This window comes from Barbatula barbatula (assembly GCF_947034865.1).
Source record: "Barbatula barbatula genome assembly, chromosome: 16".
Lineage (NCBI taxonomy): Eukaryota > Metazoa > Chordata > Actinopteri > Cypriniformes > Nemacheilidae > Barbatula > Barbatula barbatula.
This window is the reverse complement of record NC_136779.1, coordinates 142474-158229: the sequence shown is the minus strand read 5'-3', so window position 1 is coordinate 158229 and position 15756 is coordinate 142474. Positions and strand designations below refer to the sequence as shown.

Sequence of the window (15756 nt, the reverse complement as noted above, 5' to 3'; positions counted from 1 at the left end):
AGGATATCTGGAAGATTGTCAAATCTCATCCCTCAAATGATGGCTGAGATGTGACATTCTTCTGATATCGCTAGTGTTTGTTTCTAGTTTGAATGACCAAGACACATTTACATTGAGCCCTTCATATTTACAATAAAATACATGGATGATTCTAGACTTCGGTTTTCTTTCTGTGGGCTTTCACAGCTGCTTCTCTCTGCTGTCTCTTCTGGTCCCACAGACACATGAGGATGGATTTAAAGGTGCTGCGGAAGGTTTGGTTACACAGAGCGTAACACATGGGATTGACCGTACTGTTGACGTAACACAGCCAGTAACCCAGAGCCCACAGCGTCTGTGGGATACAGTCCGTACAGAACGTGTTCACCAGAACCATGATGTTATACGGCGTCCACGTGATGATGAATGCCAGCAGAATGGCGCTGAGCGTCTGAGCAGCTTTCTTCTCTTTCACCAGAGACAGCTTCTTGCGTTTGTTCACCCGTTTGTGTTTGTGTTTGGTCAGAGCGGCATTGGATTGATCTTTCGAGTCCAGGGCGGTTTTGGAAAAGCCCTTTCTGGAGGGTCTCGCCTCTGCGTCCTCCGGTGGTCTGAGCGCCTCGGAGACTCCGCCCACTTTGCTCCCCGGCACGCTCACGACGATGGAGAAGATGGCTTTGGGAGCTTCTCCATCATCTTCATCGTCCTCGTCTGACTGATCGATGGAAGCGGTCATTTCGTTGTTACTCCAGCTGTTGCTGCGGTCGGCGTCTCCTGTACATCTCTGCGCTCCTCTGCGGCACGGCGGACAGAAGCGGAAGCGTCCGTGATTCTTCTTCCCACAGTTCCTTTGTCCTCTGATCTCACACACGAGCGACGCGGGTTCCTCCTGACCCCCTTGGTTTCCGGACCCTTTCAGTCCGGCGAGCTCTTTGGAGCGGTTCTCCGTCTCTTTATAGATCCGCCAGTACAGGACGGTCATGATGGTGACGGGCAGATAGAAGGCGGCGATGGCCGTGCAGAAGGTGATGATGGGCTCGAAGAGAAACTGTATGTAACATTCACCGGCCGGAACCGTCCGCTCTCCCACAAAGTACTGCCAGAACAGAATGGCGGGAGCCCACAGAACGAAGGAGATGGACCAGGCCAGTCCAATCATCATCATGGCCCGTTTGGTGGTCCGCTTGGCTCTGTAGGTGAGTGGGCGCGTGACCGAGAAGTACCTGTCGAAACTGATGACCAACAGGTTCATGACGGAGGCGTTACTGGCCACGTAATCGATGGCCAACCACAGATCACAGGCCCAGTTCCCCAGCACCCATGTGTCCATGATGATGTATGTGGTGTAGAGATTCATGGACAGAACGCCGATGATGAGATCAGCAAACGCCAGACTCAACAGATAATAATTATTCACCGTCTTTAACTGCTTGTTGACTTTAAACGACAGCAGCACCAGAATGTTTCCGATGATGGTGACTAAAGAAAGTGACCCACACAAGAACACGATGATCGCCACCTGCCAGATGGTCCGGCCGCCGAACGGGTCGTGCGCCACGGTGGGCGAGAGCGTGGCGTTCTGGCTAGCGGTCAGATTGGTCCCCGGCGTGAGGAGAGAATCGTTGGTCTCCGTCCAGACATTATGCGGCGCAAACGCGGTGACGGGAAAGGCCCGCATGCCCGGAGAGCTGTTGGTCAGGAATATTCCGGATTCACCGATCAGCATCAGATTCATGATGTTCAATTCTGTAGATAAAGACAGGAAAGAGTTAACGCGAACACATCCGTGCTTTTCAATGTTTCATTCCACAGACATCAAACATCAACACTGAGTAGAGGAAATGAAGATAAACAACAGATCTCTAACTTCATCACATCACCAGTAAAAGCTCTTCACAGCGGAGGATTGAGATGCGATGTGATGGTCCACAGAAAGAGAGAGATCCTCAGACACTCATGAAGCTCAAACTGTGGACAGATCAGACACAGAAGACCAGACACAAGACTGAACTTCACACACGCACACACACACACACACACACGCTGATGTCGGCAGTAACTCATTATGTTATTTTCCTCGGGTCAGATGTGATTCTCAGATCGATTCTCATCATGTTTGATTTATAGCATCAGAATGAATGTCTGTAATAATAATAACCTGCGTTATTTATTTCAATTAAAGTTCATTCAATTTGGACATCAACGTATGTAAACAACCCTGAAAATCACAACACCTGAGGTCAGCTGTGCTCTTGCTGAAGGTCAAGGGTCACGATCAACTCAGCCAACTCTGTGTTAATGAGGAAGTGTGTGTGTGTCCCTTGGATATGAGACCATCTGTTGCTTTTCACAGTCACACTCAAGACTAAAACCACACACACACACACACACACACACACACACACACACACACACACACACACACACACACACGCACACACTTGCACTGCTGCCAATGAGAGACAGAGACAGAACTCCACTAACCATCTGCCTAAACTATCCAGAATTTCTGAAAATAATTACAAACCAAGTTTGTCGTGACTCTGCAAAGATGCTCAGTGTTTGCCATCTCAATCCACAACATCACATACATGCATGTACAGGTATATACAGAATGCATATATATATGTTTGTTAGATATAGACAAAAGAAAAGAATAATTACGATTCAAATAAAGTTCAATTGAATTTGAATTTACTGTGTGTGTGTGTGTGTGTGTGTGTGTGTGTGTGTGTGTGTGTGTGTGTGCGAGAGAGAGAGATGCACACACCTGTGTGTTTTATTATCTCTGTGGGGACAGTCCGTAATGAGTTGTTTATTGTACAAACTGTATATTTTATCCCAGAAACCTAAAGATCCTAGAAAACTTTTTGCATTTTTAGATTTTAAAAATGATCGTTCTGTACAATTAATGAAGTTTTGTGCCTGTGAGGACCTCAGTTATGGTCCCTACAGTGACACGAGTCCCCATGAGCTGGTGTGTGTTCAGGTTTAGGTCCCCACTAACTTATACAAACCAAGTCCAAACACACACACTCCCACACACACACGCGCGCGCACACACACACACACGCAACCACACACGTGCGCACGCGCACACACACACACACAACCACACACACACACACACACACTCACGCGCACAGGTTTTTTTGAGTGAATATGCCTGAGCTCAGTGTGTTTGCCAAATGAAATCCCACTGAACCAATGACCATAACAGGAGATCTGAACTTCACCACTAGACGAAATAAATATCCCCCCCACACACACGTGTACTGTATTCATATGGTAGAGAAACACACACAGATTTATACTAAACACATGAATGTTTGTTCTTCTCAAAGTAAAGATGCTGTGCTGTTGTGACGGCCGTTTCTTCAGATCCACAGTATTGATGATTCTGGCATAGATTAGCACAGCCTGTAAAGAACTGCACACAACACTCATACAGGCTGTACTAATTAAAGCCAGAATCATCAGACACATCTTCACACCATCAAATCATTTATTCACAGCACACAGCAGGTTTTCAGCTTCATAAAACACATGAAACCAGTAACAAACATCTCAAAAAAGAGACATGACAGAAAATAAACTGAGTGAATATAAAATGCTAATACTAACATAATCCCAGAGAATTCTGTCTGTAAACACATAAATGAATGTCACGTGTTTGAAGAAGACACACTTCTTAAATTCAATCTCAAAGACATTACAGAGACGCTCATTACACCCCATCACAATAACAAAACACTTCATTCCATTACATCATCCTCATGATAATCAAAGAAAAAACATGAATAAAAGCAACACATAATAGATAGATGAAACCACAAACCCTTAGATTATGTTGAGGATAAAGTCAATCATTCAACCGCACAATCAATAACAAACACATGAGCGCACAAATGAATCACTAATACCAGACCCAGTGTGTGTGTGTGTGTGTGTGTGTGTGTGTGATCTGATGCATCTGATGTCCTGAACATTTGTTGTAAAAATGAGTATAACAGTCATTAATAATGCAGATAACACTGATGTCTTTTGTCTGGGTTTGATCAAATAAATGGAGATGTCTCACTTTACTTCAAACTTTTACAAAAGATGCTGTGACATTAATCGTGTGAATTTACTGACATGAGATGAACTCAGAACACACACACATTTAATTATCTGTGCATTTTTTAAAAGACGTTTAAATCATGTTGTTAATATTGCAAATTACAAATGAGGATGCCCCAAAGGGGTTTGCTTGGATTTTACAGGTTTTGTTCACTTTTGGACATAAATTTGTCCCCAAAATATAGTTAAGTCGGTACACACACACACACACGCATGAACACACAGAAATAAGATAGATTCTCTGCTGTCTGACGGAATGAGTGATAAAATCTTTTTTTCATGGCTATTGATAAAGAGTTTGATTCTTTTATTGATCGACTGAAGTATGAAATGTAAAAGTCGTCATTGATTTGCTGTAAGTGTGAATGTGGTGTTCTTCTGGCCTCACTTCAGTTTCACACGGAAACATCAACATTTTCTCATTAAATCTGATCTCTCGGTTATCTGTGACAGCGTTCACATCTTTAATAACTGTGGATTTTCATATGATGTGATTCTATTTTGAGTCTAAGTAAACCTCAGAAGTAATGCATCAAATATGTGAGTAAACAGCGAAGAAACAAATGAAAGTGACACAGCGCTGTTACACAAACTTCACATCATTCACGTGTTGATTTAAGGAAACACTTCTATAAGAATTACCTGGTTAAGAAGTTTATGAACCGCGTGCTGCATCTCCTCGTGGGTGCTCACAGATGATGTTTAGCCAATCAGATGAGCTGTATCACTCTGGATCTGCAGGAAATGACATCACGAGAACACTGATTGATTGATGGCACACACAAATATTCACAAGCAACTAACTATCCTGAGAAAACATCTACTAATATATATAATATATAGTTATTTTAGTCCAAATGTTGTATTATGGTGTATTTACAGTATCCAACACACGGGATTGAGTGATGATTCAACGGCGGCACCATATTGAGAAGATCAAGACTCACCTCAGAAGTGAATGAAACCCCTTTAACATTTCACATCTGATCTCAGTGCTATACATGTGAATTTTATTCAGAAAAGAAATAACTGAAGCTTGATGATTGTGACCTGCACATTAAAATCAGTTGAGAAATGTAAATGTGCTTTTTATCAAAGAATCCACAGCTATCGTTTACTTGTATGTGTCACAGTCTCTCTTGACTTCACTGTCAACATACAATACTGTGGACAACACGGCATCCATGTGTGTCTATAATGTGTGTCGAAAATAAGGTTGTCCAGCTCATGTTTGTTCATATAACTGTTTGTTTGTTGTCTATATAATATCATAGAGCATCTGGCATTGTTTGACATTGATTCACACCACACACATCAGTGCCTCTCTGACAGATGAAGAGATTTGGACTTTATTCAACTTCTGCTGAATGTTACGAGCAGATCATTCATCTCCATGACACACACCAACTGTTACATTAACACGCACACACACCTGCACGCGCACACACGATGTAACATTAACATGCACGCACACACAACACACACACGCAAGCACACACATACACATGTTAAATTAACACACAAACATGTAGGCAAGCAAACTCATACACGATGCTACGTAAACACACACAACACACGCATGCACGCAAGAACACACAATGTTACAGTAACACGCACACAAAACACACACATGCAAGCACATACTGTACACACACACACACACACACACACACACGCACACACACACACAATGTTACAGTAACAGGCACACAAAACACACACATGCAAGCACATACTGTACACACACACACACACACACACACACACACACACGCACACACACACACAATGTTACAGTAACAGGCACACAAAACACACACATGCAAGCACATACTGTACACACACACACACACACAATGTTACAGTAACACGTACACACACCTGCAGGCACACACAACACACACACGCAAGCACATACTGTACACACACACACACACACACACACACACACACAATGTTACATTAACACACACACACACCTGCACGCACGCACACACAACACACACACGCAAGCACATACTGTACACACACACACACACAATGTTACATTAACACACACACACACCTGCACGCACGCACACACAACACACACACGCAAGCACATACTGTACACACACACACACACACAATGTTACAGTAACACGCACACACACCTGCACGCACACACAACACACGCAAGCACATACTGTACACACACACACACACAATGTTACATTACTGTAACACTCACACACACACAACACAGACACGCAAGCACATACTGTACACACACACACACACACACACACACATGCAAGCATGCAAGAACACACAATGTTACATTAACACACACACGCTATGTAGACAGCAGAGCCGCTTACTAGAGTTCAGAGCTGCAGCGACACTGAAACATCCACTCAGCAAAAGAGTTTAATGAAGACTGAACTACTGCAGCGGTTACGTCATTTACTGATGGATGCAAAGTCTTATTTGAACATCAGGACCACCAAACCTTCACGATAAGAACCTCAACAAATCTAAATAATCCTCAAGACACTTCATCTAGTAGTGAAGAGTTTCACATCAGAATGTGTGTGTGTTGTACCTGTGGCTTATTTTATAAGGACAACAATACTGTAAATATTGATCATATGAATTGTGCAGCCTTTCATTATATATCCATCTCATATAATCACTCGATTCCTGTTAGGACAAGATGAAAATACTGTAAAATGTAAAACGCTTACATGAAAGAAAGTATTTGAATAAATGAAGAGTTTGCTTCCAAAATGAGAAAATCATGTTTTTTATTGTGCGTTCCAATTAATCTCAATCAAACTGCAGTTGGTTTGTTTTGATTTAAGCCATAATAACTCAGAAATACAGCTAACTAACACAATAAAACACAATAAAAACATGATTTTAAGTTCTCATTTTGGAACCAAACTCTTCAAATACTCCCACATGAAAACATACTGTTATTATTATTTAACATAGTCAACTGAAATGTTTCTTTGAAGCTCACTATAGTAAACACTTTGTATACCACAGTTTTCCATTTAATCAAAGTTCATATACCACAGAACGCTACAGTACAGTTTACTATAGTAAACATTATATTACACTACAGCATTATAATGTGGGCTTAGAGCTGAAGGTTTGCCGTGTTTTCTTCTCTCAGCTGTGTAACGTCTTATATCTGGTCAAGCTTTCGTATAGTGAAAGTGCATTAATCATTGTTTACAGTGACTACGGCGATGCCATCCCAATCTAAAAAAATCTAAATAGATGAAAACACTCAACAACAAACACATTTGACTTTGAATAGTTCTGCTTTCTCATTTACACTTCTGTACTGTTCAGTTTTATCAGGGAGCAGATAAATGAATCCAGAGCTCATCTCAGACTAACCGGTGTAAATCCAAACTACGAGCGCCACTGAACAAACCATCCCGTCACTGCCAAGAATCCCACCGCAGCGCTGACATGAAGCCAGCAGAACCACTGAAGGAACAGTGAGTGCTTCTCCAACATATTCAAAGATTTCCTCAAGCTAAAGATGAAGAAATGAGACGAGCATGAGACAGTCATTATACACACAAACGTTCTTCCTGCTCACAGATGAGATGATGGAGAATCATGAGAGTGCTTTCTACTCCTCACATCAACTTCAACCTCAACCTACAATATTATAAACTGCTCAAATACACAATAAAGTTGACATGAAACTCTCGGTTGTACCAGATACTGTGTGAAAGAACACGTGATGTGATGTCTGAGGCGGATGTGTTGTTGTGACAGCAGATAATCATCATCACCTCTCGACTAATACATGATCTTCAGTGAATATACTGTGTGATGATGTCCGACCCTCAGCTCAGTTTAACACACCTTTAAAGTCACCATGAAACGGAAGTTGCGATTTACTTCTTTTCCGTATCGTGCAACAGCTTCTGAAATGAAAAATATTTAGGGCGGGGTGATTCTGACACTACATCGCCTCATCCTGCTCTGCATCCAAAACTCTTTGAAATAACAGAGAAATGTAGTTTCAGAAAGATGTTTCTTAATGTGAATGCATGAAATATCCATCAGAAGAGCTTTTAGACTAAAAAGAGGTTTAAATGAACTGTGGATTGAGCTCTAAAAAACATTTGATGAGACTTCACACTCACACACACACGCACACAGACGCACACACACACACACACACTCACGCACACGCGCACACGCACACACACACACACACACACGCACACACGCACACACATCTAAATTATGATGATTTGTGTGTCAGCTGTGGCCTAATGGTTAGAGTGTTGAACTTGTGATCAGAAGGTTGCTGGTTCTAATCTCAGTGTCAGCAGGTCATGACTGAAGGGCCCTTGAGCAAGACACCTTACCCCTGATTGCTCTGCAGTAATGTGACACTGTATAAAACTACTTGTAAGTCGCTTTGGATAAAAGCATCTGCCAAATGAATAAATGTAAATGTGGGTTGGATCTCAGGGGATTGCAGATAACTGTGTAAGTCTATAGGAGAATGTAATGTAAGTCACTTTGGATATAAGCATCTGCCAAATGCCTAAATGTAAATGTCAATGATCATTCATTTATCTTCTTTTCATGACATTTGAACTTATTCACTTATTCTTTCCTTACTCATATTTGTTATTATCATTTGTATATTATATTATTAACTCATCAAAACCCCAGACATGTTATATTAAGAGTCTTCAGGTCTCACCCTCAGATGATTTTTAAACAGAATTAAAGTTTCACACTTATTCTAGACTCTTTTTTGATTGCCATTGCCACATTATTCCATCCAGATCCTCCATTTTGTTTTCTGCAAACACCCTCAGATCAAGTGATCCTTTATCTCAATATTGTGATATATGTCCGAGTGAAACAGAATATGCTCTGATATATTTGATGTAATAAGCAGATAATGACATTATTTGTTCATCTATTAGCAGTAATGTGTTCCTCATGTGTGATTGTGAATACTAACAGTGATACAAACACAGAAATAAACATCTTTACATGTGCTGATGAAAAGACTTCTTGTTTCAAACTCTCTTGAGAAACTGAATTAACATTAATAAGAAACGAGGCGGCGCGACAGACATGAACAATGATGTGTGCCTTAACAAATACTAGAAATAAACAAACAACAGTCAGATGAGCTTCTTTAGAACAACTGAAAGCCACAGAATCAGACGTTTACAACGGAGATATTAGAATTTAATAAGTAAAAATAAACATGAACGTACACACTTTAATGTCAGAATCCAGCAGAAATACACACAACCCCTGCGCTTTTGTTTGTTTGTTTGTTAAATAATTATAGAGGAGATGACAAGTCCAATAAAATGCCTCTAGAAATAGAATGATTTTTGAACATTTTTAATATTTCTCCTCTCGTGTAATGATATCTGAAATAAACTGAATTAAACCTCAGAAACTCCAGTGCTGTTCTGTTTAACAATTATTACATGTTTTCAAAATCCAGACTAAATCTAGGCTCTACTGTACAGAGATAGAGAGAGAGATAGAGAGAGAGAGAGATGCTTTTTAAACCGTGATCATCTAACATGACATAAAACATGTTTGATGACAGACAAAGAAAATCATAAAAACAAAACCAGCCGAGACCTCCGAGACTAAACCTCAAACAACAACCTGTTTTATTTGAATAAATAAATACTGTACACACGCTTATGTTTTATCTCTCATCAACACCTGCGTTTCATTTCCTGTAAGAACAAGGATTTAGAATGAACACACTATCAAACTTATATGAATGATGCTTTCAGCTCAAAGACAATCTATCATAAGGATAATAGAGAGCCGTTTCTGTCATGTAACTTCAGCCCGCACTACACAATCAGAAATAACTTTACATACAGAATAATTAAAGCAGTAACACTTTACATTAAGCTGTCCTTTATAAAGCATTTTTAAATGGGTTTATTAATGATTAATACGTAATTTACAAATGCATTATGAAGCAGATATAACCGCGTGAATAAAAACAAAATACCTGCCAAATAGTGAGCCATGTTTACACACGTTTTAAATGCTTAATAAATGTATTTATTCATCCTTTCTTTGATGGGAAAGCAGATTGATTATTATCTTGATGTTGTTTGCAGTATAAACCGTCAGACTGGACACTGTGTTGTTTTTCTTATACCTGCTCACTATATTGCAGGCATTTCGTTAGAATCTCCCTTTTTATTCATGCAGTTATAACTGCTTTATAATGCATTTGTAAATGACTTATTAATCATTAATGAACACATTTATAAATGCATCATAAAGGACACCTTAATGTAAAGTGTTAGCATTACAGTTATTCAAACTTTCTCTCAACAGGTATCGTTCTAGCTTTTGCTGAAACTAGTAACTAAGTAAATCACTGATCTCACAGCATGAAACATTTAACAAAAGCTGCTTCACAGGTTCAGTGTTTTAATAGTTGAGTAAATATGAATCACGCACCTGCGCCAGAGAGTCCGCTCAGAAAACTGCACGACATCACCTCTCAGAGACTCTTCAGTCATCCTCATCCTCATCCTCATCATCCTCCCGAGCGGCCGCGCATCACTCCGACACTCCGCATCTGAGGACCCGCGGCAGCGCTCCCAGTCCGTGACGTCATCACATACACACGTCGTATCCAAAGTCGTTGAGACTGCGCAACGAAACAAAGAACGCGCTTCAAACACCCTTCACGTGTTTAACTGCCTTTAAGTGTTTGTTTGTTTTTAACCTCAGACGCAGAAAGAACATAACGCGAGGCTCTTAACAGATGATGAATGAATTCAACAGCTCACACCTAACATACAGAATAAAACACAATAGACTGAACGTTATGACAATGAACAGTCTTTTTCAAACGAATCTCAATATTTCTATGAGAAATGAAACGGAAACATCAGATCGCCATCTACAGGAGACATGCAGCTATAACCACAGCACAGATCACTGAAGCACACGAAACTGTCAAAGCTATCAAAACAGAGACCAACACCGAACCAACATTCATCTGAAAGAGCCACATAACTCAACGACAATCAAAATAAAAGTCAAAAAATACATTTGCATTTGAAGGACCTTTGAAGTTTTACAGTTAATCACAATAATGATGTGAACAAATAAAAACAACTGATTTTACAGTTGAAAATAAAACCCAGACAGAGTCATGTGACACAGAGACATTTCAAGACCGCTCCAGAAGACACTACAGCAGACTGTGACCGCTAAACAGAAAAGTGAAGGATGAGGTCAGGATTTTAAAGAGTTCTAAAGCAGTTCTCGGTCAAAGACTTTTTAAAGGGGTCATATGACACGGCTAAAACAAATATTGTGGTTTGTTTTAGATGTAATGTAATGTGTAAATGCTGTTTTTTCAACTCACAAGCATGTCTGTATCTCCTTTTTGCTCCGATATAACACCAGTTCACTAGTGTGCTGTGATTGGTGGAATACTGCAAGCGTGGGATGGAATTGTAACGCCTCTGACCATATTTGGAACATCAGGTTCCTCTTCAATTGTACAGACAGGTACGCCCACCTTACTTGTGTTTACATGTGGGCGGTCTTAGTCAAATCATACCTCGAGCTGATGTAGATTTGTGGGGGTGTGGCTACACGAGGCGTTTCAGGCAGGTTTTTTAGATAGAACGCATCTTTTGTTCTGACACTTTTATATTTTGCATTTCTACGTGTCTAATAGTTGCACATGCAACTTATTACACACCAAAGAAATACACCATATGACCCCTTTAATGTTTGACACTGAGCGTCGGCTTGGTGTCCGGTGTTAAATCTGCATCTAAACGCTGCTGTACTGTGTGTCTGTCTAAATAAAAAATGTCTGACACACCTTCAGGACATCCATGTGTGTGTAATCTTCTCATGGTTGTCATAGTGACAGGTCTGTGACATGGGAAATTAGGGACAGATTCAGGGAGCTGGACTCACACACGCACACACGTACGCACGCACGCACACACACACACACAGTTCTTGTTAACCCAATAACCCACACAGATTAAAACTGAATAATAACGCGTTGAGATACAGATGTGACATCATCATAAGTGTGGTAACCTCATGCCTCATAGAAACCTGTAAGAGATGTTTAGTGTTTGAATAGGATCAGATGGAAGACAGGTTGAGCATCAAGAGAGTTTCAGCAGAGATTGATTCATATGGAGGTCATGTGATGGACGTTTCACACATGCTGGAGGAACTGAGCTTTATTTCTTCTCTCTATCATAACAAACATTGAAATGAAAGTCATTCATCAGTCTGTCACAACACGGCATGTTTCTGCTTATATGGACTCAGGAGAAATTCATTCACACAAACTCTGAAACGGCACACTGCACACTGACGGACATCTACAATGTTTGCGCTTCATCAAACTCATCTGTAGTGGAAAGATATTCAAAAGTCATTAATCATAGTCATTATACGGAACGTACAAAAAACAAGTCTCCACGCTGTCCACACAGGAAAGAACTGATCAGAAAGTGATGTCAGGAGATATTTCTGCAATATTTATTTGAATGCTGCCTCAGAAGTACAGTAGTTGATCAGTAAAGAAGTTTTGCTCAGGTGTTATTGTCATTTTTCTCAAAGTCTTTTTTAATGTCTTCTAAAGCTAAACTTCAGTTTACACACCAAACACAACGACACATCACACAAACTAAATGTTTTTAATAATGAATGTGAATCAGAAGTCACCTCAATGGCTTTTAGCCACTACATATCAGACAGTATGATTGCTGTACAGCGTCTCTAACATCAGTGTTAAAACATTTCTCAAGTATCCGTACAAAAAGCAGAAGAGTGATTGTTGATTCAGTCGTGTAGATGATTGTTAAACTCAGCAGGAAAGTTGCGATCGCTTTTACTTCCGTATGTTGACGCATTTCCGAGCAAAATTGATTTTTAAATGAGAAAAATACTGGGCGTGGCTTTCGTCTTTCTCTGCGATTTTATTGGATGCATAACAATGGAACTGTACAGCAATACACAATAAAGCGCTATATAAATGCCTCATTCATTCATTCATTCGAGATGGATAGTCATTACAGGACGTAAGTGCATTTTCATATTTTAACTGAAGATTTTTTTTAAAGAGTATGACCCACATTTATTTACAATAAACGCTGCAATATTACATGACAAAACAGGCATTGATATGTTTAATTTCACTGGGACTTTAATAAAGATTTAAAGAGTTACTAAACTAATATTAGATCATCTTTCCCGGGAGCTGTCAATAAAACAAATTGAGATATGAAATTAACTTTCATGTGAATTGATTTTACTCACAGCATCAGAACTAAACCTCTGTCATCCACTCGTCATCCTTTACACGTTCACATCAGTATTACTGGTACAGTCAATAAAACAAAACCACCAGCATGACTTGTGTTTCATTCCCTTAAATCAATAAGTGGATTTAGAAGAGTAAAGCTGTAAGTAAAGTATTTAATCTGTAGAATCACATCTTTCTATTGTTTCTGTTCTTCTCACTCGCCCTTATTTAGACTCATGAAGGGCAAACGTTCAGGACAGAGCAACAGTGAGAAAACAGCCAAATATGGACACACACATTTCTTCATTTGCTGGGACTGTGTTAACATTCAAGTCTCCATGACTTGCGTTACGCTTCACGGCCGTCCTGAAGTCTCTTCACAACATGTGGCTTTGATCACATGCTCATACTGTATGTGTTGGATGGGAAACTACTTTCATTTTACATTTGTACTTTTCAGTTTTTTCTTAATAGGAGTGATTTACCATGCGGATTGTTTGAAAAACATTTGAAAATGAAAGCTGAGATGTGTGACAACTTGCCCCGTGTCCTCTTGGCTCCATCACATGTGGCTTCTGTGCCGCTCAACAGATGATCTTCATGCTTAAACAATCAACATATGAGTGAGTGTACACACAGTAATAATGCTGATCATAACCACAGCAGATGAAATGATTTCATATTTCTCCATCATCTATCTGAGAGTCACAGAAGCCAGAAAACATCTTACATTAATAATCCAACAGAATGAGTGATGAACTTCTGCATTATTGTTGTCAGGCTGATTTCAGCACATGAGGGAACAAATCACAAAACACAGTCATGACATTAAATAAAGAAGACATGGACATTTTCTTTTCAACACTTACAGTTCTTTTCACCTGCTAACAATCATCCGGCCACGTTTTCAAAACTCTTCACACAGTCTTCATTACCAACACGACTTTCGGCCGAACTACAGTGGCCGCAAGTGCAAAACAAAACAACAAATCGCAAAATCAAAACCCAAAATTCAAAATGACAAATCTACAAACACAACAAATTCAGAGTGTGTGTTTGTAGTGTTTTGTGTGCGCGCGTAGTGTTGTGTGTGAGTGCTTGTCCTTGAGTGAGTCTGTTGTGTGTGTGCTCCAGCAGCGTGTGAGCAGATCAGAGAGCATTGATGTGGTGTCAGTAATTAAAGAAGCTGTCGCTCTCTCTCTGACTGTCTCACACCACAGATGGAGTCAGTGAGGGTCACTGGTCTCTCTGTCAGACAGACGTCAGCTCTGAGACATTTGTCCTTCAATAGATCTGATGGTCAGATGTTCAAATCATTGTGATAAATGATATAAAACCATAAACATCTAAACTGTCTGTCACCGTTATCAATGTGTCTGATTGACTTCACATCTACACTAATGACGGACATTAAACCCTGAAGCCCAAACAAAATAAACAATACAAGACGAACCGTTTCCAGGGAATCAAACCCATGACCTCAGTGTTTCCGGCAGCTGATGAGACAAAGGAAGATCTGTAATGAAGATGTTTTCTCTGTGGATTGGAGACGGTTGCCTGGTTTCCACGGACAGATGAGAATAAATGTTGATGAAAGTCATATTTCAGCTCGACGTGTATACATAAAACACATTCTCCTGTCACAAACATGACACATGAAGAACACATTCATATAGAGTACTGGATGATTATGATAGTATAGCTTTTCACAACACCTCAGAGAACATCATGATATCATGTCCAGAAACACAGACGAGTTTTGGTTGAAGTATGTTGTGAATCACAAATTCACAAATTAATAAGTTAATAGTGCTCAGTTCTCATCCAATCAGTGATAAATCTGATTGACATGTGTAAAATCTCCAGTTTATCATCCTGCCGAGTGTGAAATCATGAAGAACGTGGATCACGCGTGAACTGATGAAGGCGAGACAGTTAGTGGATCACGAGTGAACTGATGAAGGCGAGACAGTAACGCGGATCACGCGTGAACTGATGAAGGTGAGACAGTAACACGGATCACGTGTGAACTGATGAAGGCGAGACAGTAACGCGGATCACGAGTGAACTGATGAAGGTGAGACAGTAACACGGATCACGTGTGAACTGATGAAGGCGAGACAGTAACGTGGATCACGCGTGAACTGATGAAGGCGAGACAGTAACGTGGATCACGCGTTAACTGATGAAGGCGAGACAGTAACGTGGATCACGCGTGAACTGATGAAGGCGAGACAGTAACGTGGATCACGAGTGAACTGATGAAGGCGAGACAGTAACGTGGATCACGAGTGAACTGATGAAGGCGAGACAGTAACGTGGATCACGCGTGAACT

The 15756-nt window shown here is 40.4% G+C and overlaps 1 protein-coding gene across 1 annotated transcript; it reads right to left on the bottom strand.

The window, feature by feature from the left end:
• Positions 1–151: 151 nt before the first annotated feature.
• chrm3b (cholinergic receptor, muscarinic 3b) lies at positions 152–1714 on the bottom strand (the record flags this gene model as incomplete). The annotated part of the gene is made up of 1 exon (XM_079476796.1): positions 152–1714. One exon carries the CDS (start codon positions 1712–1714, stop codon positions 152–154), a length of 1563 nt encoding a protein of 520 aa, XP_079332922.1.
• Positions 1715–15756: the final 14042 nt, after the last annotated feature.